This window comes from Hypanus sabinus, chromosome 17 (genome assembly GCF_030144855.1).
Source record: "Hypanus sabinus isolate sHypSab1 chromosome 17, sHypSab1.hap1, whole genome shotgun sequence".
Lineage (NCBI taxonomy): Eukaryota > Metazoa > Chordata > Chondrichthyes > Myliobatiformes > Dasyatidae > Hypanus > Hypanus sabinus.
In genome coordinates this window covers 85523391-85547479 of record NC_082722.1, presented here as the reverse complement: position 1 = coordinate 85547479, position 24089 = coordinate 85523391, and the positions used below count along the sequence as shown (strand labels likewise).

At 42.7% G+C, this 24089-nt stretch overlaps 1 protein-coding gene across 1 annotated transcript in view; it reads right to left on the bottom strand.

Moving 5' to 3' along the window:
* Positions 1-24089, bottom strand: part of LOC132407100 (vacuolar protein sorting-associated protein 4A) — a 136678-nt gene that overhangs the window by 98216 nt on the left and 14373 nt on the right. Inside the window, exons 2-3 of the mRNA XM_059993394.1 lie at positions 15903-16014; positions 4922-5069 (exon numbers count right to left, since the gene is read on the bottom strand). Of these exons, the coding sequence (XP_059849377.1) occupies positions 4922-5069; positions 15903-16014 (260 nt within the window). The remainder of the gene's footprint in view (positions 1-4921; positions 5070-15902; positions 16015-24089) is intronic.

The following is a 24089-nucleotide window of genomic DNA, read 5'->3' as shown; positions in this document are numbered from 1 at the left end:
TGGATTGATACCTGGAATTATGATGTTGTAGCTATTAGTGAAACATGGTTGCAGGAAGGGTGTGATTGGCAACTAAATATTCCTGGATTTAGTTGCTTCAGGTGTGATAGAGTAGGAGGGGCCAGAGGAGGAGGTGTTGCATTGCTTGTCCGAGAAAATCTTATGGCGGTGCTTTGGAAGGATAGATTAGAGAGCTCCTCTAGGGAGGCCATTTGGGTGGAATTGAAGAATGGGAAAGGTGCAGTAACACTGATAGGTGTGTATTATAGGCCACCTAATGGGGTACGTGAGTTGGAAGAGCAAATGTGTAAGGAGATAGCAGATATTTGTAGTAAACACAAGGTGGTGATTGTGGGAGATTTTAATTTTCCACACGTAGACTGGGAAGCTCATTCTGTAAAAGGGCTGGATGGTTTAGAGTTTGTGAAATGTGTGCAGGATAGTTTTTTGCAACAATACATAGAAGTACCGACTAGAGATGGGGCAGTGTTGGATCTCCTGTTAGGGAATGCGATAGGTCAGCTGACAGATGTATGTGTTGGGGAGCACTTCGGGTCCAGTGATCACAATAGCATTAGCTTCAATATAATTATGGAGAAGGACAGGGCTGGACCTAGAGTTGAGATTTTTGATTGGAGAAAGGCTAACTTCGAGGAGATGCGAAGGGATTTAGAGAGAGTGGATTGGGTCAAGTTGTTTTATGGGAAGGATGTAATAGAGAAATGGAGGTCATTTAGGGTGAAATTATGAGGGTACAGAATCTTTATGTTCCTGTTAGGGTGAAAGGAAAGGTTAAAGGTTTGAGAGCACCATGGTTTTCAAGGGATATTAGAAATTTGGTTCAGAAAAAGAGGGATGTCTACAATAGATATAGGCAGCATGGAGTAAAGGAATTGCTCGAGGAATATAAAGAATGTAAAAGGAATCTTAAGAAAGAGATTAGAAAAGCTAAAAGAAGATACGAGGTTGGTTTGGCAAATAAGGTGAAAGTAAATCTGAAAGGTTTCTACAGTTATATTAAAAGCAAGAGGATAGTGAGGGATAAAATTGGCCCCTTAGAGAATCAGAGTGGTCAGCTATGTGTGGAACCGAAGGAGATGGGAGAGATTTTGAATGATTTCTTCTCTTCGGTATTCACTAAGGAAAAGGATATTGAATTGTGTAAGGTGTGGGAAACAAGTAAGGAAGTTATGGAATCTATGGCAATTAAAGAGGTGGAGGTACTGGCGCTTTTAAGAAATTTTAAAGTGGATAAATCTCCGGGTCCTGACAGGATCTTCCTCAGGACCTTGAGGGAAGTTTGTGTAGAAATAGCAGAAGCTCTGACGGAGATCTTTAATATGTCATTAGAAACGGGGATTGTGCCGGAGGATTGGCGTATTGCTCATGCGGTTCCATTGTTTAAAAAGGGTTCTAGAAGGAAGCCTAGCAATTATAGACCTGTCAGTTTGACATCAGTGGTGGGTAAATTAATGGAAAGTGTTCTTAGAGATAGTATTTATAATTATCTGGATAGACGGGATCTGATTAGAAGTAGCCAGCATGGATTTGTGAGTGGAAGGTCATGTTTGACAAACCTTATTGAATTTTTTGAAGAAGTTACGAGGAATGTTGACGAGGGTAAGGCAGTGGATGTAGTCTATATGGACTTCAGCAAAGCCTTTGACAAAGTTCCACATGGAAGGTTAGTTAAGAAGGTTCAGTCGTTAGGTATTAATGCTGGAGTAATAAAATGGATTCAACAGTGGCTAGATGGGAGATGCCAGAGAGTAGTGGTGGATAATTGTTTATCGGGATGGAGGCCGGTGACTAGCGGGGTGCCTCAGGGATCTGTTTTGGGCCCAATGTTGTTTGTAATATACATAAATGATCTGGATGATGGGGTGGTAAATTGGATTAGTAAGTATGCCGATGATACTAAGGTAGGAGGTGTTGTGGATAATGAGGTGGATTTTCAAAGCTTGCAGGGAGATTTATGCCGGTTAGAAGAATGGGCTGAACGTTGGCAGATGGAGTTTAATGCTGAGAAGTGTGAGGTTCTACATTTTGGCAGGAATAATCCAAATAGAACATACAGAGTAAATGGTAGGGCATTGAGGAATGCAGAGGAACAGAGAGATCTAGGAATAGCTGTGCATAGTTCCCTGAAAGTGGAGTCTCATGTAGATAGGGTGGTGAAGAGGGCTTTTGGAACGCTGGCCTTTATAAATCAAAGCATTGAGTACAGAAGTTGGGATGTAATGCTAAAGTTGTACAAGGCATTGGTAAGGCCAAATTTGGAATATTGTGTGCAGTTCTGGTCACCGAATTATAGGAAAGATATCAATAAATTAGAGAGAGTGCAGAGACGATTTACTAGGATGTTACCTGGGTTTCAGCAATTAAGTTACAGAGAAAGGTTGAACAAGTTAGGTCTCTATTCATTGGAGCGTAGAAGGTTGAGGGGGGATTTGATCGAGGTATTTAAAATTTTGAGAGGGATAGATAGAGTTGACGTGAACAGGCTGTTTCCATTGAGAGTAGGGGAGATTCAAACTAGAGGACATGATTTGAGAGTTAGGGGGCAGAAGTTTAAGGGAAACACGAGGGGGTATTTCTTTACTCAAAGAGTGATAGCTGTGTGGAATGAGCTTCCTGTAGAAGTAGTAGAGGCCAGTTCAGTTGTGTCATTTAAGGTAAAATTGGATAGGTATATGGACAGGAAAGGAGTGGAGGGTTATGGGCTGAGTGCGGGTAGGTGGGACTAGGTGAGATTAAGGGTTCGGCACGGACTAGGAGGGCCAAGATGGCCTGTTTCCGTGCTGTGATTGTTATGTGGTCATTGTAGACCAGTCATTGAAGGTGGGCATGCAGGTACAGCAGGCGGTGAAAAAGGCAAATGGTATGTTGGCGTTCATAGCAAAAGGATTTGAGTACAGGAGCAGGGAGGTTCTACTGCAGTTGTACAAGGCCTTGGTGAGACCGCACCTAGAATATTGTGTGCAGTTTTGGTCCCCTAATCAGAGGAAAGACATTCTTGCCATAGAGGGAGTACAGAGAAGGTTCACCAGATTGATTCCTGGGATGGCAGGACTTTCATACGAAGAAAGTCTGGATTGACTAGGCTTATACTCACTGGAATTTAGAAGATTGAGGGGGGGGATCTTATTGAAACATATAAAATTTTAAAGGGATTGGACAGGCTAGATGCAGGAAGATTGTTTCCGATGTTGGGGAAGTCCAGAACGAGGGGTCACAGCTCAAGGATAAAGGGGAAGCCTTTTAGGACCGAGATGAGGAAAAACTTCTTCACACAGAGAGTGGTGAATCTGTGGAATTCTCTGCCACAGGAAACAGTTGAGGCCGGTTCATTGACTATTTTTACGAGGAAGTTAGATATGGCCCTTGTGGCTAAAGGGATCGGGGGTATGGAGAGAAAGCAGGTACAGGGTTCTGAGCTGGATGATCAGCCATGATCATACTGAATGGTGGTGCAGGCTCGAGGGGCTGAATGGCCTACTCCTGCACCTACTTTCTATGTTTCTAACATACCATTTGCCTTTTTCACCGCCTGCTGTACCTGCATGCCCACCTTCAATGACTGGTGTACAATGACACCCAGGTCTCGTTGCATCTCCCCTTTTCCTAATCGGCCACCATTCAGATAATAATCTGTTTTCCTGTTCTTGCAACCAAAGTGGATAACCTCACATTTATCCACATTAAATTGCATCTGCCATGAATTTGCCCACTCACCTAACCTATCCAAGTCACCCTGCATCCTCTCAGCATCCTCCTCACAGCTAACACCGCCACCCAGCTTCGTGTCATCTGCAAACTTGGAGATGCTGCATTTAATTCCCTCGTCTAAATCAATAATATATATTGTAAACAACTGGGGTCCCAGCACTGAGCCTTGCGGTACCCCACTAGTCACTGCCTGCCATTCTGAAAAGGTCCCATTTACTCCCACTCTTTGCTTCCTGTCTGCCAACCAATTCTCCATCCACATCAATACCATACCCCCAATACCCTGTGCTTCAACTTTGCACACTAATCTCCTGTGTGGGACCTTGTCAAAAGCCTTTTGAAAATCTAAATATACCACATCCACTGGCTCTCCCCCATCCACTCTACTAGTTACATCTTCAAAAAATTCTATAAGATTCGTCAGACATGATTTTCCTTTCGCAAATCCATGCTGACTTTGTCCGATGATTTCACCTCTTTACAAATGTGCTGTTATCACATATTTGATAACCGACTCTAGCATTTTCCCCACCACCGATGTCAGACTAACCGGTCTACAATTCCCCAGTTTTTCTCTCCCTCCTTTTCTAAAAAGTGGGGTTACGTTAGCCACCCTCCAATCCGCAGGAACTAATCCAGAATCTAAGGAGTTGTGAAAAATTATCACTAATGCATCTACTATTTCTTGGGCTACATCCTTCAGCACTCTGGGATGCAGACCATCTGGCCCTGGGGATTTATCTGCCTTTAATCCCTTCAATTTACCTAACACCACTTCCCTACTAACATGTATTTCCCTCAGTTCCTCCATCTCACTAGACCCTTGGTCCCTTACCGAGGAGATTTCCAGAAGATTATTTATGTCCTCCTAAGTGAAGACAGAACCAAAGTAGTTATTCAATTGGTCTGCCATGTCTTTGTTCCCTATGATCAATTCACCCGTTTCTGACTGTAAAGGACCTACATTTGTCTTGACCAATCTTTTTCTTTTCACATATTTATAAAAGCTTTTACAGTCAGTTTTTATGTTCCCTGCCAGCTTTCTCTCATAATCTTATGCTTTTCAATAGACATTACTGAGGGAGAATGGGTGAGGTAGATATAGGCCACAGTATTAAACCATTGCAATACAGTGTGCCACACTACCCCAGAGGACCATTTTCTCCAAAACTGATCAACTTGCTGCACCTACCCCTTGTCATTTTGCTGTGATTCTTTCACTGGCTTTTTGCCATGCTTGTCTTTGTTTTTTAAATACTCCTTCAATTTCTCTGCTCTGTCCAGGTACTGAACACATTTCGCTCGAATACTCTCTTTCGCCTTTTCTCCATGAGCCTCATCTGTAACGAGAACATTAAAATATTTTATTAAAGTTTAGCTGAGGTGAACCCCATTCCAGTTGTCAGACACCCTTAATGTGCCCTTCTTGTTACCTGAGATATGACAGAGCATAATACCCACATGCTTACAGCATCACAATTATGGAATACCAGCAGCTACACTACACCCTCCCCATCTCAATCCAATGTCACTACACAGACTTGAAGCTTTACACATCACTGCAACATAACAATCCCAAACCACTTCCCTAACCTCAGAGTAAGGGAGAGTCATCAAGAGCAAGAACTTTTTGCTTATTTATTTCTGGGGATCTGATTGCCTTTGATGGGAAGCTCGTGTTTTCCAGTCCCACAGTATTCTGATCACCAGTGATATGGATAGAGGAACCAACAGAGTGTGTTGTTACCATGCACTTGAACCCGTTGTCCTCAATGGTGGGATTGGTCACTGATGTGGGAGGTCCAGTCTAAGGTGACTGCAGTACCTTTTATAGATAGCACACACTGCAGCCACTGATGGTAGGAATGAACGTTTTGAGCTTTGAATAGAAAGCCAACTGAGCAAGGATGCTTTAACCTGGATGATGGGGCTCAGAGTGGAAGTTCAGATGGGAAGATACAATCACCGAGATAAAAAAATTAAGCTAGGAGGAGGGACAAGTGGGTAAGTGCTCATCAGGGAAACTCAAAATTAAGTTGCATCTATTTTAAAGCAAGATGTCTCACTAGAAAAGTAAATAAACTCAAAACTGTAACTTATGCAGAGGAATATGTTGCCATCACTGAGACTTGTTTGGAGGAGGAGCAAGACTGGTAACTCAACATCCTGGGGTACAAAATACTCAGATGAAGTGAGATGTGTGGGTGGGGGATGGGGGAATGAAACACATAGGAGACTGAAAGTGGAGGTGGCACTGAACTATTTGTCAACCAGTATGCAGGCCTCTCCTTTCTATGTTCTACCAGTCTGTTGTCGACAGTACAAACTTCCATGCAGTGGTGTGCTGGGCAAAGGCATCAACACAGGTGTTGCCAATAAGCTCAATAAACTGATTAGAAAAACTGGCTCTGTGTTAGGAGTCAAACTGGACTCACTGGAGGCTGTGGTAGAACAAAGAACCCTACAGAAAATCCTGGCCACTCTGGACCATGTTTCTCGTCCTCTTCATGCCACTGTGCTGAACAGAGGAACACTTTTAGTAAGAGACTAAGACAACAGTGCTGCTCCTAAGAGTGCTGTATGAGGTCATTCTTACCCTAGATAATTACGCTCTATAATGAGTCAATCTACAGCCAAGGAAGTGATAACCCCCTCCCGTTGAGACTGTTTGAGGTAAATTATTTTTTATTCTTTCTTACTTCTCTTCCAAAATTTGTATATCTGTGGACTTGTAATGCTACTATGACAGTGTAATAATTTCCTTTGGGGTCAATAAAGTATCTATCAACCTATCTAGTCAGTACTGAGTGAGGATAATTGAGAAGGCTCCTCAAACAAGGTCATATGGACAGGGATTAAACAGAGTGATGTCACTTTGCTGCACTTTACAGTGCTCTAACTTTCAACAAGAGGTAGAAAAAAAACGATAATTAACCAGATATCAGAGAGATGCAATTAAAATAGGGTTTTACCATCTAGAATTTATAACTTCCTAAACATTAACTCGGATAATTTGACCCACTTCCCCAGTCCATCTAGTTCTTGTTGTGATCTTACATAACCTTGTTTTCTGAGCACTAACATTACCAATTTTGAGGTCATCACAAACTTAGCAGTCACAATAGAAACACCCAGATCATAATTAAATAGACACATTGGCCAGCTTATTAGGTACAGGGTTGGAATCCAGAGTGGTCTTCTGCTGTTGTTGTAGCCCATCCACCTCAAGATTCGATGTGTTGTGTGTTTAGAGATGCTCTTCTACACACCACTGTTGTAATGAGTGGTTATTTGAGTTACTGTCACCTTCCTGTCAACTAGAAACAGTCTGATCATTCTCCTCTGACCTCTCTCACTCACAGTTTGTCACTCACTAGATGTTTTTCATTCTTCACACCATTTTCTGCAAAATTTAGAGACCAGCGTGCATAAAAATTTCAGATCAGCAGTTTATGAGATACTCAAACCAACTAGTCTGGTGCAAACAAACATTCATTGGTCAAAACATAAAAATACAACTGCAGATACTATGGATCAAAGAATACGTACACAACACTGGAAGAACTCAGCAGGTCAGGCAGCATCCGTGAGAAAAGAGTAGCCAACTTTTTGGGCCGAGACCCTTGATGAAGGGTCTCGGCCCGAAAAGTTGGCTACTCTTTTCTCACGGATGCTGCCTGACCTGCTGAGTTCTTCCAGTGTTGTGTACATATTCATTGGTCAAGTCACTTAGATCATATTTCTTCCCTATTCTGATGTTTTATCTGAACAACTGAACCTCTTGACCATATCTACATGTTTTCATGCACTGAGCTGCAGCTACATGATTGGCTGTTTAGATATTTACATTAATGAGATGTACTCAGTAACAGCGCCACTGAGTGTAGAAGAAACAGCAAAGAACAGCCCTAATTTGTGTGGCACACTACTGATCAGAGACCTCCAACTGGAAAAACAACCCTACACCAGCCTCCTTCCACCAAACCAATTTTATATCCAATTAGTGAGGTCTCAATGAATCCCATGTGATCTAACCTTCCAGTCCAGGTGACCATGTGGGATCTTGTCAAATGCCTTGCTAAAGTTCACATGGACAATGATTACCACTCTAACCTTGTCAATCTTCTTCGTCACAGCTTCAAAAACTAATCAAATGTGTTGGGCACCATTTTCCTGACACAAAGCCATCAGTCAGCCCATATCCAATGATGATGGAGTATTAGAAGCAGTACAGAAGAGATTCACCAGATAATTTTTTGAGAAGAAGATGGCTGAACTACCAAAAGAGACTAAACACTTCATTTCTGCAAACTTAGACGATGTCCTTTTAAAGGAAAGATGTAGAAGAAATTCAATTCTTTGGCAAAATCAAATTCTTTGCATCCACAAAAAAATGTGATTAATCACTCTAAGCAAAATATATATGTTCAAGTCATTATATATACCCTAGCATGGAAAGAGGCTCTTCAGCCCAGCTCATCCATACCCAAAGGTATCAAACTAAGCCAGTCCCATTTTCTTACATATAACCTATATCCCTCTAAAGCAGGGGATCCCAACTTGGGGTTCACAGACTGCCTGCCCATGGTATAAAAAAGGGTTGAGAACCCTGGCTCTAAACCATTCTATCTACATACCATTATCTTGAAACACTGTCTTATTATTATAAAACAAAATGGTTGCATCCTAAGTATGCCCTGTACAGTTTAATCAGTGGAATAAAAGGTATTCAGTTTAATACCGGCAAAATGATAAATCTCAAACTCTGAGATGAATGATAAAATGAGAAACATCAGCCTTCAGTATATCCTGTCCCCAAAGCTCTCTGATCCAGATTCTCAGCCCCAGAAAAAATTCCAGCTCATTTTTTCTGAAATTGGAGAACCATTTCCTAAAAGAATGCTCCCAGTATGAGATCTCCCCCACAAGAAGAAATGTTCTCTCTACATCTTCCTGTTAACCATCCCCAGAACCCCAGAATTGTTTTTAAAAATATCCATTGTAAGAGAATCCCCTTTAATCTCAGTTAGCTTCTCATAAGTCCCCCTACATACAGACACTCCTGTGCCTAGCATCAATTAACGGACATAAAATCAATATATGTATATTATCACTGACTCATGTCTGAAGGATGGTTGCAGTTGAGAGCTGAATGTCCAAGGTTACATGTTGTATCGGAGGGATAGAAAGGCTGGTAATCAGCGTGGATCTGCTGGTAAAGAATGGCATCAATCAGTAGAAAGTGTGACATAGAATGGGAAGATGTTGTATCCTTGTGGGTTGAGTTACGAAACTGCAAGGGTAAAAGGACCCTGATGGCAGTAATATGCAGGCCACCTAACAGTAGCTGAGATGTGGACCACAGATTACAAAGGGAATATGTAAAAGGTAGCGGTAGAGATAGTGGAGATAGTAGTAATGATCTTTCAAAAATCACTGGACTCTGGCACAGTTCCAGAGGTCTGGAAAACTGAAAATGGCACTCCACTCTTTAAGAAATGAAGAAGGCAGCAAATAGGAAGTTATAGACCAGTTAGCCTGACCTCAGTGGTTCGGAAGATGTTGGAATCAATTGTTAAAGACAAGGTTATGGAGTACTTGGTAACACAAGACAAGGTCAGCATTGTTTCCTTAAGGGAAAATCTTATTTTTTTAATTTTTTATTGAAGTTTATCAGCAAACAAACATTTCCATAAGATGTATTTCAGACATTGTGGATATATATCATATAAATCACAAATCTCCACAAAGTATTTATCTGAAGTATACACTCATAGAAAAGAGTGGCAAGAAAAAAACAAGCAAAAGGAAAGAACTATGTACAAGTAGGGAGTGATCTTTTTTTTTTACAACAGATTCATTGATTTGTGAGAATAAAATCAGGCCTATGAGGCATTATGTAGTTAAACCATTTTTCCCAGTATGAATCAAATTGTTCCAAATTGGATAAAATTCTCTTACATTTGATTGGATTTAATAGCCCATTGACATTAAAAGAAATGAATTTTACTTTGTCCTTAACCATCTGTATTTATCTGTCAATGTACCATTGGAATTAGAATAAAATTTAATCGATCTACTCCCTGAACAAATAAGAACCAAGAAACGCAAATAACAACAAAAATGGCAATGAACGTGTGATTCCAAAGCTGAGGTCTCTAATAGATGACCCTGCGTTGAGCTAGAGGAAATGTCTATCTGTGGGGGATAACCCCTCCTACTTGTGAGTTGACGGCCCCCAATGCAGTATTCATAAAAGTCACTGAACAAATCCATTACACAGAAAAGATTTCCCTGCGTACTCCTCCTATATCCATACATACACACACACACATTACATACACATATATATTCTCATTTTGGTGGGGAAAAAGGAGTAAGTGAGCGAATAAAGGATAACAACTAAGTAATATAAAATCCACATTATAATAAGTATTTCTCGAGATAGGTATATCACCGTCTACTTTTGCTTCCGTTTAGCTTCTCAACATTTTTAAAGTTAGCCAAACCTTATGGCTCTTCTGAAGGGGGTGAGGACGGTCTTTGGGAAACTCCCAGTCTCTTCCTGATATATTTCTCTCGGCCTCCTCCTGTCTCCTGCCTTCTCGATTCTAGCACTATTTCCCAAGTGGAGCGGGATAATTCCTCAGTCAGGTTTTCCCTCGTTTTGGTCATGCTAACTGGCAACCCTCTGGCCTTCCATGTCTGTAGTTGCCTCTTCCACCATCTGGTACAACTGCGTCCCATTGTCATAAAATACTCTAAGTTTAGCAGGATACGGAGTTTGAAATCTAATCTTGTTTTGCTTTAGTACTCGCTTTACTTCAGCGTATTCTTTGCGTTTCTGCAGGACCGCAGGGGGTTAATCTTGGTCGAACTGTAATAATTTATTGTCGTAAAACACTCTCTTCTTACCCCAGGCCCTTTGTAGAATCTGCGCCTTGGTGCTGTACCGAAGGAATTTAATTATTATCGAGCATGGCTTTCTATCCTGGGTAGGTTTTGGAATGAACGTGCGGTGGGCTCTCTCGACTTCCAGCTCCACAGCTGAGGGAAGATCCAGCGCATTCCGCAGTAACTTTTCGACAAACTCCGTCATAGACAAGCCCTCCGCTCCTTCGGGAACGTTGTAGATTCTGGTATTTTTCTGCCGTGATCTTCCCTCCAGATCAAGCAGTTTACCTTCTTGGTGATGTATTATTTTTATTGTTTTGCTCAGTATCCGTTCCACGTTTTGAAAGCGATCTTCCACCTTCTCAATTCGAGTCTCTGCCACCGCTATTTTTTGATTAATGCTGGCGAGCTCTGATTTAAAATCACGGAGCTGCTGCTTTATTTCTTTCTGGACCTCTCTTATCTCTTTCAGGATTTCAAAAATATTCTCCGCTTTCGCTGAACGAGGCCCAGCATCCCCCTCGCTAGCACGCAGTTGGGTAGGAGAGCCGCTCGCTGCACTCCTCTCGGCCGCAGGCTCCACAGTGTCGCTTTTTTAATTTCCATTTCTTCTCCCCATTCTTGCCCCTCTTTTCAGTTCAAATATTTTTCAAAAAAATATTATATTTGATGGGATAACGGGGCTTAATATGCGTTTTTCCGGAGGAGCTCGTGACTTAAGCTGCCATTCTCGACGATGACGTCACCGAAACCCTCCTTAAGGGAAAATCTTGCCTGACAAGCCTATTGCAATTCTTTGAGGAGATTACTTGTAGGATAGATAAAGGGGACGCATATTTGGACTGTCAGAAGACCTTTGACAAGGTGCCACACATGAGGCTGCTTCCCAAGTTAGGAGCCCATGGTTTTACAGGAAAGTTGCCGGGATGGTTACAGCATTAGCAGATTGGTAGGGGGCAGCAAGTGGGAATAAAATGATCCTTTTCTGGTTGGCTGCCAGTGACTTGTGGTGTCCCACAGGGTTGGTGTTGGAACCACTTCTTTTTATGCTGTCTATCAATGGTTTAGATGATGGAATAGATGGCTTTGATGCCAAGTTTGCAGATGATACAAAGATTGGTGGTGGGGCAGGTAATGTTGAGGACACAAGACATAGACTGGTTAGGAGAATGGGCAAAAAAGTGGGAAATGAAAATATAATGCTGGAAAATGCGTGATCATGCAGATGTGCAGACTATTTCCTAAATGGGGAGAAAACCCAAAAATCTGAGATGCAAAGGGACTTGGAAGTCCTTGTATAGAACACCCTAAAGGTTAATTTGCAGGTCGAGTAGGTGGTGAGGAAGGCAAATGCAATGTGAGCGTTCATTTCAAGAGGTCTAGAATACAAGAGCAGGGATGTGATGCTGAGGCTTTATAAGGCACTGGTGAGGTCTCACCTTGAATAATGTGAACAGTTTTGGGCTCCTCATCAAAGAAAAGATGTGCTGGCATTCGAGAGGGTTCAGAGGAAGTACACAAGGATGATTCCAGGAATGAAAAGGTTATCATACAAGGAACATTTGATGGCTCTGGGTCTGTTCTTCTGACATTTAGAAGGATGGGGGGGGAATCTCGTGCAACCTTTCGAATGATGAAAGGCCTAGACAGAGTAGATGGGGAAAGGATGTTTCCCAAGGTGGGAGAGTCTTCGACAAGAGGGCACAGGCTCAGGATAGGGGGCATCTATTTAAAACGGAAATTTCTTTAGCCCAGATGGTGATGAATTTGTGGGATTTGTGGCAGCTGTGGAGGCCAGGTTGTTGGGTGTATTCAAAGTAGAGCTTGATTGGTTCTTGAATGGACACAGCATCGAAGGTTATGCGGAGAAGGCTGGGAGGTGGGGCTGAGGAAGGGAAAAAAGGATCAGCCATGATTGAATGGCAGAGCAGACTCTATGGGCCAAATGGTCTAATTTCTGCTCCTATGTCCTAAGGTCTTATACAGGTACCTTCTATATTTATATTTATTGTGGTTTTTTATTATTGTGTTTCTTTGTGCTGTATCTGCTGGAATTTAAATGCAGAATAACAATAATTTCATCCTCCTTAACACATGTATACTGGAAATAGCATTAAACAATCATAGGTGCTCCTTACAGGTCACTCTCTCCTCAGCCTCTGTAGTTCCCGGATTCTCCCTCAAGAGAATATATCCTTATATCCATCCCATCCTGACCTATGTCTGTTTCAATTGAGAACATTCTTCCCCTTTTAAATTCCAGCAGATAAGATACCAGTCTATTCACTCATTCTTCATATAACAACTAATCCATTCCAGCTCTCCTGTCTGTCCTTATCAGTGAAGGTCAAAAGACAAAAGCAGCAAATAATTAAGATGGCAAATGGGATGCTAGCCTGTACTACAAGAGGATTTCACTACAATTGTATGGAGCCTTGATGAGATTATATCTCCATGTTTGTGCACAGTTCAGACTTTACCAGAAGTAAAGTGAAGAGGTTGTGGGGACAGATGGTAAGAGCTAAAGACAGGAACAAAAAGGTGCGACCAATATCCTGACCTGCGTACATTTCAATGTAAGTAGTATCGTAGCAAAGGCAGATGAGCTCAGGGCATGGATCGGCACCGAGAATTATGATATTGTAGCCATTAGTGAGAGTTGGTTGCAGAAGAGGCAGAACTGGCAGCAAAATATTCTAGGGTTCTGTTGTTTTGGATATGACAGAGTGGGAGGTATTAAGGAAAAATGGGTGATGTTGCTACTCAGGGAAAATGTCACTGCAGTGTTCAGTCAAGACAGACTGGAGAACTCATCTAATGAGGCATTATGGGTGGAACCGAGAAATAAGAAAGGTATGACTACGTTAATGGGGTTATAGGGGTTATATTATAGACAACCAAACAGCCCAAGGGATTTAGAGGAACAAATATGCAGCGGTTGCAAACAGTTACAAGAAACAAAAGGTTGGGATAGTAGATGATTTTAACTTTGCACATGTTGACAATAAGAGGACTAGATGGGATAGTTTGTCAAATGTGTTCAGGAAAGTTTCTTTAATCAGTATATAGAAGCCCCAACAAGAGATTGTGCGATACTTGATCCGTTATTAGGGAATGAGACAGGACAGGTGACAGATGTTTTTGTAGGGGAGGGGAACACTTTGCATCTAGTGATCACAATGCCATTAGTTTCAAAGTAAATATTCAAAAAGATTGAGATTGAGATTCTATATGGGAGAAAAGGCCAATTTTGATGGTATCAGAAAGGATCTGGTAAATGTGGATTGGGTCAAGCAGTTTTCTTGTCAGCTTTCTTGGTAAATGCAAGGGAACACTTAAGAAAGAAATCGGGGGACTAAAGGAAGGCATGAAGTTGTCATAGCAGACAAGGTAAAGGAGAACCCCAAGGAATTCTATAGATATGTTAAGAACAAAACAATCACAAGGGCCAAAATGGGTCCTCTGGAAGATCAGAATGGTAATCTATGCGTGGAGACAAGATGAGGGAGAGCTTAAAATTTTTTTTTATATATTTAAATTTACTCAGAAGACTGACAGAGTCTATGGAAGTGAGGCAAAGTGGCAACTTGCTCAGTTCTGGTCGCCTCACTACAGGAAGGATGTGGAAACCATATAAAGGGTGCGGAGGAGATTTACAAGGCTGTTACCTGGATTGGGGAACATGCCTTACGAAAACAGGTTGAGTAAACTCAGCCTTTTCTCCTTGGAGTGACAGAGGATGAGAGGTGACCTGATAGAGGTGTACAAGACGATGAGAGGCATTGATCGTGTGGATAGTCATAGTTTTCCCAGGGCTGAAATGGCTGCCACAAGCGGGCACAGGTTTAAGGTGCTTGGGAGTAGGTAAAGAGAAGATGTCAGGGGTAAGTTTTTTTACGTAGAGTGATGAGTGCGTGGAATAGGCTGCCGCAACAGTGGTGGAGGCAGATACAATAGAGTCTTTTAAGAGACTTTCAGAGTTTAGAAAAATAGAGGGCTATGGGTAACCCTAGTAATTTCTAAGGTAGGGACATGTTCGGCACAACTTTGTGGGCCAAAGGGCCTGAATTGTGCTGTAGGTTTTCTATGTTTCTAACTTCGTTGTCCCTATGCATATTATAGAGGACAAGGTGTTTGCTATCCTGAGGCAAATAAGGGTGGATTAATCCCTAAGGCTTGACAAGGTGTAACGTCAGACCCTACAGGAAGCAAGTGCATAAATTGCTGGGCCTCTAGCAGGGATATTTAAATCATCCTATAGCGACACGTGAGGTACCAGGGGATTAGAGGTTATCCAATATTCTTCTGCTGTTCAAGAAAGGCTCTAAAATGGAACCAGAAAATTATAGGCCAATGAGCCTGACATCAATAGTGGGAAAGTTACTGGAAAGTATAATGAGGGACTGGATGGACTGATTAGGGATAGTCACATAGCTTCATGCATGGCAAGTCATGTCTAAACAATCTTAAGAGTTTTACAAGGAAGCTACCAGGAAAGTGGATGAAGGCAAGTCAGTGGATGTTGCCTACAAGGACTTTAGTAAGGCATTTCTTATGTTCTTATTTGACAAGGAGGACCCACATGGGAGGCTGGTTTAGAAGGTTCACTGGGTCGATCACTGAAGGAGTGAACATTCACTGGGTCGATCACTGAAGGAAAGAGAGGGTTCACTGGGTCAATCACTCGAGGAAACAGCAGGAGGGTCAGTGGGTCGATCACTCGAGGAAACAGCAGGAGGGTCAGTGGGTCGATCACTAGAGGAAACAGCAGGAGGGTCAGTGGGTCAATCACTCGAGGAAACAGCAGGAGGGTCAGTGGGTCGATCACTAGAGGAAACAGCAGGAGGGTCAGTGGGTCAATCACTAGAGGAAACAGCAGGAGGGTCAGTGGGTCAATCACTCGAGGAAACAGCAGGAGGGTCAGTGGGTCGATCACTCGAGGAAACAGCAGGAGGGTCAGTGGGTCGATCACTCGAGGAAACAGCAGGAGGGTCAGTGGGTCGATCACTCGAGGAAACAGCAGGAGGGTCAATGGGTCAATCACTCGAGGAAACAGGAGTAGGTTAACTGGGTCATCTAGTGGAGGAAAGGGTGAGCCCCTTGTTTAGTTTCAGATTAAAGAGTTTCCCATTTCAAGCTTGGCTGAGGAATTTCTTTGACGATCAAGAAAGACCAAGATCAGTTTGGTCATGACCTTAACAAATGGTAGAGTAGGTTCACCCAACCGTTATGTGCTTACATGATCTCTGGACTGTCTTGAGATATGCTGTAAAACTCACATTTAATGGCATGCAAGAAGTATTCTACTGCATGTTGATACAGTCTCAATGCCTCGTCATAATTCTTAGCTTTGTCTTCTTCTGTGGCTTTAGTTACAAGGTCAATTGCTTTCTGAAACAGTTAAAAACAAGAAAAGTGAATGTCTAAAAAGTGACAAAACCAAACTATCAACTTTAAACATGCTTTATATACACATACTATATGCATCATTGGAATAAATATCCTTAAAATACCAGTGGGCACTTTTTCTCCAGAACAAGTAGACTGAACCTATGTAACTTGCTAGATAAATTAAATGAAAATAGGTCATAAAGTCTTACACAAGCCTTCATGTAAGAGGATTCTGAGAAGGTTCTAGCAAAATCACCATAAGTAAAGAGGAGGCAGTCTGTGCCTTTATCAGCTTAAAGAGGAGGTAGTTTATATCTTGGTAAAGAGAGGGTAGACTCTAAGCAGGCTTAAAGGTAGATTAGAAAAGAAAGGAACTGCAGGAACTCTGCCTGAAAATTTAAAATCTGCCAACCACAAAGTGAGGGAACAGATAACAAAGATGGAAAACATGGCCACCTTCACAAGAAGGGCAGCAGTGAAGCCTAGTCACTACAAACCTATGAGCCTAACATCGCTGGTTATTTCAGAAAACTGAGTGAAAGTATTAATGATGACTTGGAAAGGAGGAGAACTGCACAAGACTGATCAGAAATATACCATGGCTTTGTCAAGCAAGAGACAGAGAGTGATGGGAGAGGGTTGCTTTTCCCAGCTGGATGCCTGTGAGATGTGGTGCCCATAAGGGTTGTTGCTGACATCCTTATTGGTTGTAATATATGTGAATGATGTGGATGTGGGAAGTATGAGCAGATTCATAAATGGAACAAAGATTAGCGGAGTTGTCGTTAGTGTGGAAGGCAGTGTTTATCAATGTTTTGGTGTAATGGGTCAGGAAACTTTAACCCAGACAACTGAGAGGTGATGCATTTTGGAAGCACTAATGAGGCTAGGACATGCACAATAAACGATAAAGCCTTGGGGAGTATTAGAAACAGAGGGACTTTGATGTAAATAGTCCAAAGATTCTTAACAGCAAGTTTTGAGAAAGCTATAAAGAATAACAGCCTTAATTCGTTAGAATATTGAATACAACAGCAGGGAAGTTTTGCTCCAACTTGAAGGAAAAAAAACATGGATGGTAGTTTGCCTCCGAAATGCCAGGGTCCGGGACGTTTCAGATCGCGTCCAAGATATCCTGCAGTGAGAGGGAGAACAGCCAGAGATCGTTATACATATTGGTACCAACGACATAGGTAGGAAAAGGGAGGAAGTCCTGAAAAAAACTACAGGGAATTAGGGAGGAAGTTGAGAAGCAGGACTGCAAAGGTAGTAATCTCGGGATTACTGCCTGTGCCACGTGACAGTGAGTATAGGAATAGAATGAGGTGGAGGATAAATGCATGGCTGAGGGATTGGAGCAGGGGGCAAGGATTCAGATTTCTGGATCAGTGAGACCTCTTTTGGGGCTGGTGTGACCTGTACAAAAAGGACGGGTTGCACTTGAACCCCGGGGGACCAATATCCTGGCATGGAGGTTTGCTAAGGCTATTGGGGAGAGTTTAAACTAGAATTGTTGGTGGGAACCGAACTGAAGAGACTGGGGAAGAGGCAGCTGGCTCACAAATAGAGAAAGTAGGAGACAGTGTATAAGGGAGGATAGGCAGGTGATAGAGAAGGGACGCGCTCAGACCGAAGGTTTGATATGTCTATTTTAATGCAAGGAGTGTTGTGAATAAAGTGGATGAGCTTAGAGAGTGGATCAGTACTTGGAGATATGATTTGGTGGCCATTACAGAGACTTGGATGGCTCAGGGACAGGAATGGTTACTTCAAATTCCGGGTTTTAGACATTTCAGGAAGGTCAGGGAGACAGGCAAAAGAGGTGGCAGCGTGGCACTGTTGATCAGAGATAGTGTCACAGCTGCAGAAAAGGTAGACGCCATGGAGGGATTGTCTCCGGAGTCTCTGTGGGTGGAGGTTAGGAACAGGAAGGGGTCAATAACTTTACTGTGTGTTTTTTATAGGCTGCCCAATAGTAACACGGATATCGAGGAGCAGATAGGGAAACAAATCTGGAAAGGTGTAATAATAAGAGTTAATAGACTATAGGTGCAGGAGTAGGCCATTCAGCCCTTCTAGCCAGCACCGCCATTCAATGTGATCATGGCTGATCATCCACAATCAGTACCCCATTCCTGCCTTCTCCCCATAGCCCTTGACTCCGCTATCTTTAAGAGCTCTATTTAACTCTGTCTTGAATGCATCCTGAGAATAGGCCTCCACTGCCTTCTGAGGCAGAGCATTCCAGAGATCCACAACTCTCTGGGTGCAAAAGGTTTTCCTGAACTCCCTTCTAAATGGCCTACCCCTTATTCTTAAACTGTGGCCTCTAGTTCTGGACTCCCCCAACATCGGGAACATGTTTCCTGTCTCTAGCGTGTCCAATCCTTTAATAATCTTATAGATTTCAATCAGATCCCCTCTCATCCTTCTAAATTCCAGTGTATACAAGCCCAGTCGCTCCAATCTTTCAACATATGACAGTTCCGCCATCCCGGGAACCAACCTCGTGAACCTACGCTGCACTCCCTCAATAGCAAGAATGCCGTTCCTCAAATTTGGAGACCAAAGCTGAACATAATACTCCAGGTGTGGTCTCACCAGGGCCCTGTACAACTGCAGAAAGACCTCTTTGCTCCTATTCTCAACTCCCCTTGTTATGAAGGCCAACATGCCATTAGATTTCTTCACTGCCTGCTGTACCTGTATGCTTACTTTCAGTGACTGATGAACAAGGACACCTAGATCTTGTTGTACTTCCCCTTTTCCTAACTTGACACCAGTTGTCATGATGGGAGATTTTAATTTCCCAAATATCAATTGGCATCTCCCTACAGCAAGGGGTTCAGATGGGGTGGAGTTTGTTAAGTGTGTTCAGGAAGGTTTCTTGACACAATATGTAGATAAGCCTACAAGAGGAGAGGCTGTATATGATCTGGTATTTGGAAATGAACCTGGCCAGGTGTCAGATCTCTCAGTGGGACAGCATTTTGGAGATAGTGATCATAATTCTACTCCTTTACAATAGCACTGGACAGAGATAGGAACAGACAAGCTAGAAATGCATTTAATTGGAGTAAGGGGAATTATGAGAATATCAGGCAAGAACTTGGAAGCTTAAGTTGGAAACAGCTGTTCTCAGGGAAAAGTACAGAAGAAATGTGGCAAATGTTCAGGGAATATTTGTGTAGAGTTCTGCACAGTTACGTTCCAAAGCGACAGGGAAGTTATGGTAGGGTACAGGAACCGTGGTGTACAAAGGCTGTAATAAATCTAGTCAAGAAGAAAAGAAAAGCTTACAAAAGGTTCAGAGAGCTAGGTAATGTTAGAGATCTATTAGATTATAAGGCTAACAGGAAGAAGCTTAAGAACGAAATTAGAAGAGCCAGAAGGGGCCATGAGAAGGCCTTGGCGGGCAGGATTAAGGAAAACCCCAAGGCATTCTACAAGTATGTGAAGAGCAGGAGGATGAGACATGAAAGAATAGGACCAATCAAGTGTGACAGTGGGAAAGTGTGTATGGAACCGGAGGAAATAGCAGAGGTACTTAATGAATACTTTGCTTCTGTATTCACTACGGAAAAGGATCTTGCCAATTGTAGGGATGACTTGCAGTGGACTGAAAAGCTTGAGAATGCGGATATTAACAAAGAGGATGTATTAGAGCTTTTGGAAAGGATCAAGTTGGGTAAATCGCTGGGACCAGATGAGATATACCCCAGGCTACTGTGGGAGGCAAGGGAGGAGATTGCTGAGCCTCAGGCGATGATCTCTACATCATCAATGGGGATGGGAGAGGTCCCAGAGGATTGGAGGGTTGTAAATGTTGTTCCTTTAGTCAAGTAAGTGAGTAGAGTTACCCCAGGAAATTATAGACCAGTGAGTCTTACTGCAGTGGTTTGTAAGTAGGACGCTCAAAGCAGCTGCATAGGTTGACTCTGTGGTTAAGAATGCGTATGGCGTATTGGCCTTCATCAATCGTGGAATTGAATTTAGGAGCTGAGAAGTAATGTTGCAGCTGTATAGGACCCTGGTTAGACCCCACTTGGAGTACTGTGCTCAGTTCTGGTTGCCTCACTACAGGAAGGATGTGGAAGCCATAGAAAGAGGAGACTTACAAGGATGTTGTCTGGACTGGGGAGCATGCCTTGTGAGAATAGGTTGAGTAAACTCGGCCTTTTCTCCTTGGAGCGACAGAGGATGAGAGGTGACCTGATAGAGGTGTATCAGATGAGAGGCATTGATTGTGTGGATAGTCAGAGGCTTTTTCCCAGGTTGAAATGGTTGCCACAAGAGAACACAGGTTTAAGGTGCTGGGTAGTAGGTACAGAGGAGATGTCAGGGATAAGTTTTTTTACTACGAGAGTGATGAGTGCGTGGAATGAAATGCCAGCAACGGTGGTGGAGGCGGATATGATAGAGTCTTTTAAGAGATTTTTGGATAGGTACATAGAGCTTGGAAAAATAGAGAGCTATGGGTAAGCCTAGTAATTTCTAAGGTAGGGACATGTTTGGCACAACTGTGTGGGCCGAAAAGCCTGTATTGTGCCGTAGGTTTTCTATGTTTCTAACTCCACAAAACATTGGTCAGAGGGAGGAGATGCTAAAAGCTAAAGTGTATAGGTTTAAGATCACAGTTATGAGATTTAAATAGGGACATAAGCAGATTTTTCATGCAAAGGCTGGGGCATATTTTCAGTGAGCTGCCAGAAACAATGGTTGAGATAAGCACATCAGAAATGCTTAAAAGCCATCTGGAGAAGACCATAACACATAGGAGCAGAATTAGGCCATTCAGCCCATCGAGTCTGCTCCACCATTCCATCATGGTTGATCCTGGACTCCATTCAACCACACACATACTCCTTCTTGGTGTATTCTTTGATGTCCTGTCCGATCAGGAAACTATCAACTTCCACCTTAAATATCCCCACGGACTTGGCCTCCACCATAGTCTGTGGCAGAGCATTCACAACTAGCTGACTAAAAAAAAAAATTTCCTCCTTGCCTCTGTTCTAAAAGGTCACTCTTCAATTTTGAGGCTGTGCTCTCTAGTTCTGGATACCCCCATCATAGGAAACATCCTCTCCACATCCACCTTATCTAGTCCTTTCAACATTCAGTAGATTTCAATGACACCCACCCACCCCCCTTCCCAGCAGTCTTCTAACTTCCAGTGTGTACAGGCCCAAAGCTGCCAAACACTCCTCACAGGTTAACCCCTTCATTGCTGGAATCATCCTCGTGTCCCTCCTCTAGACTCTCTCCAATGACAACACATCCTTTCAGAGATATGGGGCCCAGAATTGCTAACAATACTCCAAGTACCATCTAACTAGTGTCTTATATAGACCAGTGAGTCTTACTTCAGTGGTCAGTAGGTTACCATAGAACTACAGAACATTACAGCACAGAAACAGGCCTTTTGGCCCTTCATGGCTATGCCAAACCATTTTTCTGCCTAGTCCCACTAACCTGCACCAGGGCCATATTCCTCCAAATCCCTCTCATCCATATACCTGTCCAAGTTTTTCTTAAATGTCAAAAGTGAGCCCACATTCACCAGTTTATCTGGCAGCTCATTCCACACTCCCACCACACTCTGCATGAAGAAGCCTCCCCTCCAATGCTCCCTTTAAACTTTTCCCCTTCACCCTTAACCCATGACCTCTGTTTTTTTTCTCCCCTGGCCTCAGTGGAAAAAGCCTGCTTGCATTCACTTTATCTATACCCATCATAATTTTATACACCTCTATCAAATCACCCCTCATTCTCCTACGCTCCAGGGAATAAAGCCCTAACCTATTCAACCTTTCTCTGTAACTCAGTTTCTCAAGTCCCGGCAACATCCTTGTAAACCTTCTCTGCAATCTTTCAACCTTATTAATATCCTTCCTGTAATTAGGTGACCAAAACTGCACACAATACTCCAAATTCAGACTCACCAATGTCTTATACAACCTCACCATTACATTCCAACTCTTATACTCCCAAAACGTCGACAGTGCTTCTCCTTATTGATGCTGCCTGGCCTGCTGTGTTCCACCAGCATTTTGTGTGTGTTGTTTGAATTTCCAGCATCTGCAGATTTCCTCGTGTTTGCTTATACTCAATACTTTGATTTATAAAGGCCAATGTACCAAAAGCTCTCTTTCTGACCTTATCTACTTGTGACGCCACTTTTAGGGAATTATGTATCTGTACTCCCAGATCCCTGTTCTACTGCGCTCCTCAGTGTCCTACCATTTACGTTGTTTGCTCTACCTTGGTTTGACCTTCCGAAGTGCAATACCTCACACTTGTCCACATTAAACTCCATCTGCCATTTTTCAGCCCATTCCTCCAACTGGTCCAAGTACCTCTGCAAGCTTTGAAAACCTTCCTCACTGTCCACTACACCTCCAATCTTTGTATCATCAGCAAATTTGCTGATCCAATTTGCCACATTATCATCCAGATCACTGATATAGATGACAAATAACAATGGACCCAGCAATGATCCCTGTGTGACCACTAGTCACAGGCCTCCACTCAGAGTAGCAATCCTCCACTACCACTCTCTGGCTTCTTCCATTGAACCAATGTCTAATCCAGTTTACTACCTCTCCATGTATACCTAGTGACTGAACCTTCCTAACTAACCTCCCACGCAGGACCTTGTCAAAGGCCTTACTGAAGTTCATGTATACAACATCCACTACCTTCCCTTCATCCTTTCCTGGTAACTTCCTCGAAAAATTCCAATAGATTGGTTAAATATGACCTACCACGCACAAAGCCATGCTGACTGTTTCTAATAAGTCCCTGTCTATCCAAGTACTTGTAGATCCTATCTCTTAGAACTCCTTCCAATAAGTTACCTACTACTGATGTACAAACTTACCAGCCTATAATTTCCTGTTGATGGAGAAGATCCTAGAGGCAGGATTTATGAACATTTGGAGAGGCATAATATGATTAGGAATAGTCAGTATGGCTTTATCAAAGGCAGGTCGTGCCTTATGAGCCTGATTGAATTTTTTGAGGATGTGACTAAACACATTGATGAAGGTAGAGCAGTAGATGTAGAGCAACAGTATGGATTTCAGCAAGGCATTTGATAAGTACCCCATGCAAGACTTATCAAGAAAGTAAGGAGACATAGGATCCAAGGGGACACTGCACTGTGCCCACAGAAGGCAAAGAGTGGTTGTAGGTGGGTCATATTCTGCATGGAGGTCGGTCACCAGTGGTGTACCTCAGGAATCTGATCTGGGACCCCTACTCATTAATGACCAGGATGAGGAAGGATGTGGAAGCCACAGAAAGGGTGCAGAGGAGATTTACAAGGATGTTGTCTGGATTGGGGAGCATGCCTTATGAGAATAGGTTGAGTGAACTTGGCTTGGAGTGAAGCAGGATGAGAGGTGACCTGATAGAGGTGTACAAGATGATGAGAGGTATTGATCAAGTGGATAGTCAGAGGCTTTTTCCCAGGGCTGAAATGGCTAGCACGAGAGGGCACAGTTTTAAGGTGTTTGGAAGTAGGTACAGAGGAGATGTCAGGGGTAAGTGTTATTCTTTTTTTTAAACACAGAGAGTAGTGAGTGCGTGGAATGGGCTCCCGGCGACAGTAGTGGAGGCAGATACGAGAGGGTCATTTAAGAGACTCCTGGATAGGTACGTGGAGCTTAGAAAAATAGAGGGCCATGGGTAACCCTAGGTAATTTCTAAAGACATGTTTGGCACAGCTTTTTGGGCCAAAGGGCCTGTATTGTGCTGTAGGTTTTCTATGTTTATGAAAGCTCAGCATTATCTGCTTGCTTTTATATTCTACTCCCCTTGAAATAAATGCCAAACATTGCATTTGCCTTCAACCTGTAAATTAATCTTTTGGAAGTCTTGCACAAGGACTCCCAAGATCCTCTGCACCTCTGATGCTTGAACCTTCTCCCCATTTAGATAATAGTCCACACTATTGTTCCTTTTACCAAAATGCATCACCATATATTTCCCAACACTGTATTTCATCTGCCAATTCTTTTTGCCCATTCTTCCAATTTGTCTAAGTCCTGTTGCAATCACATTGCTTCCTC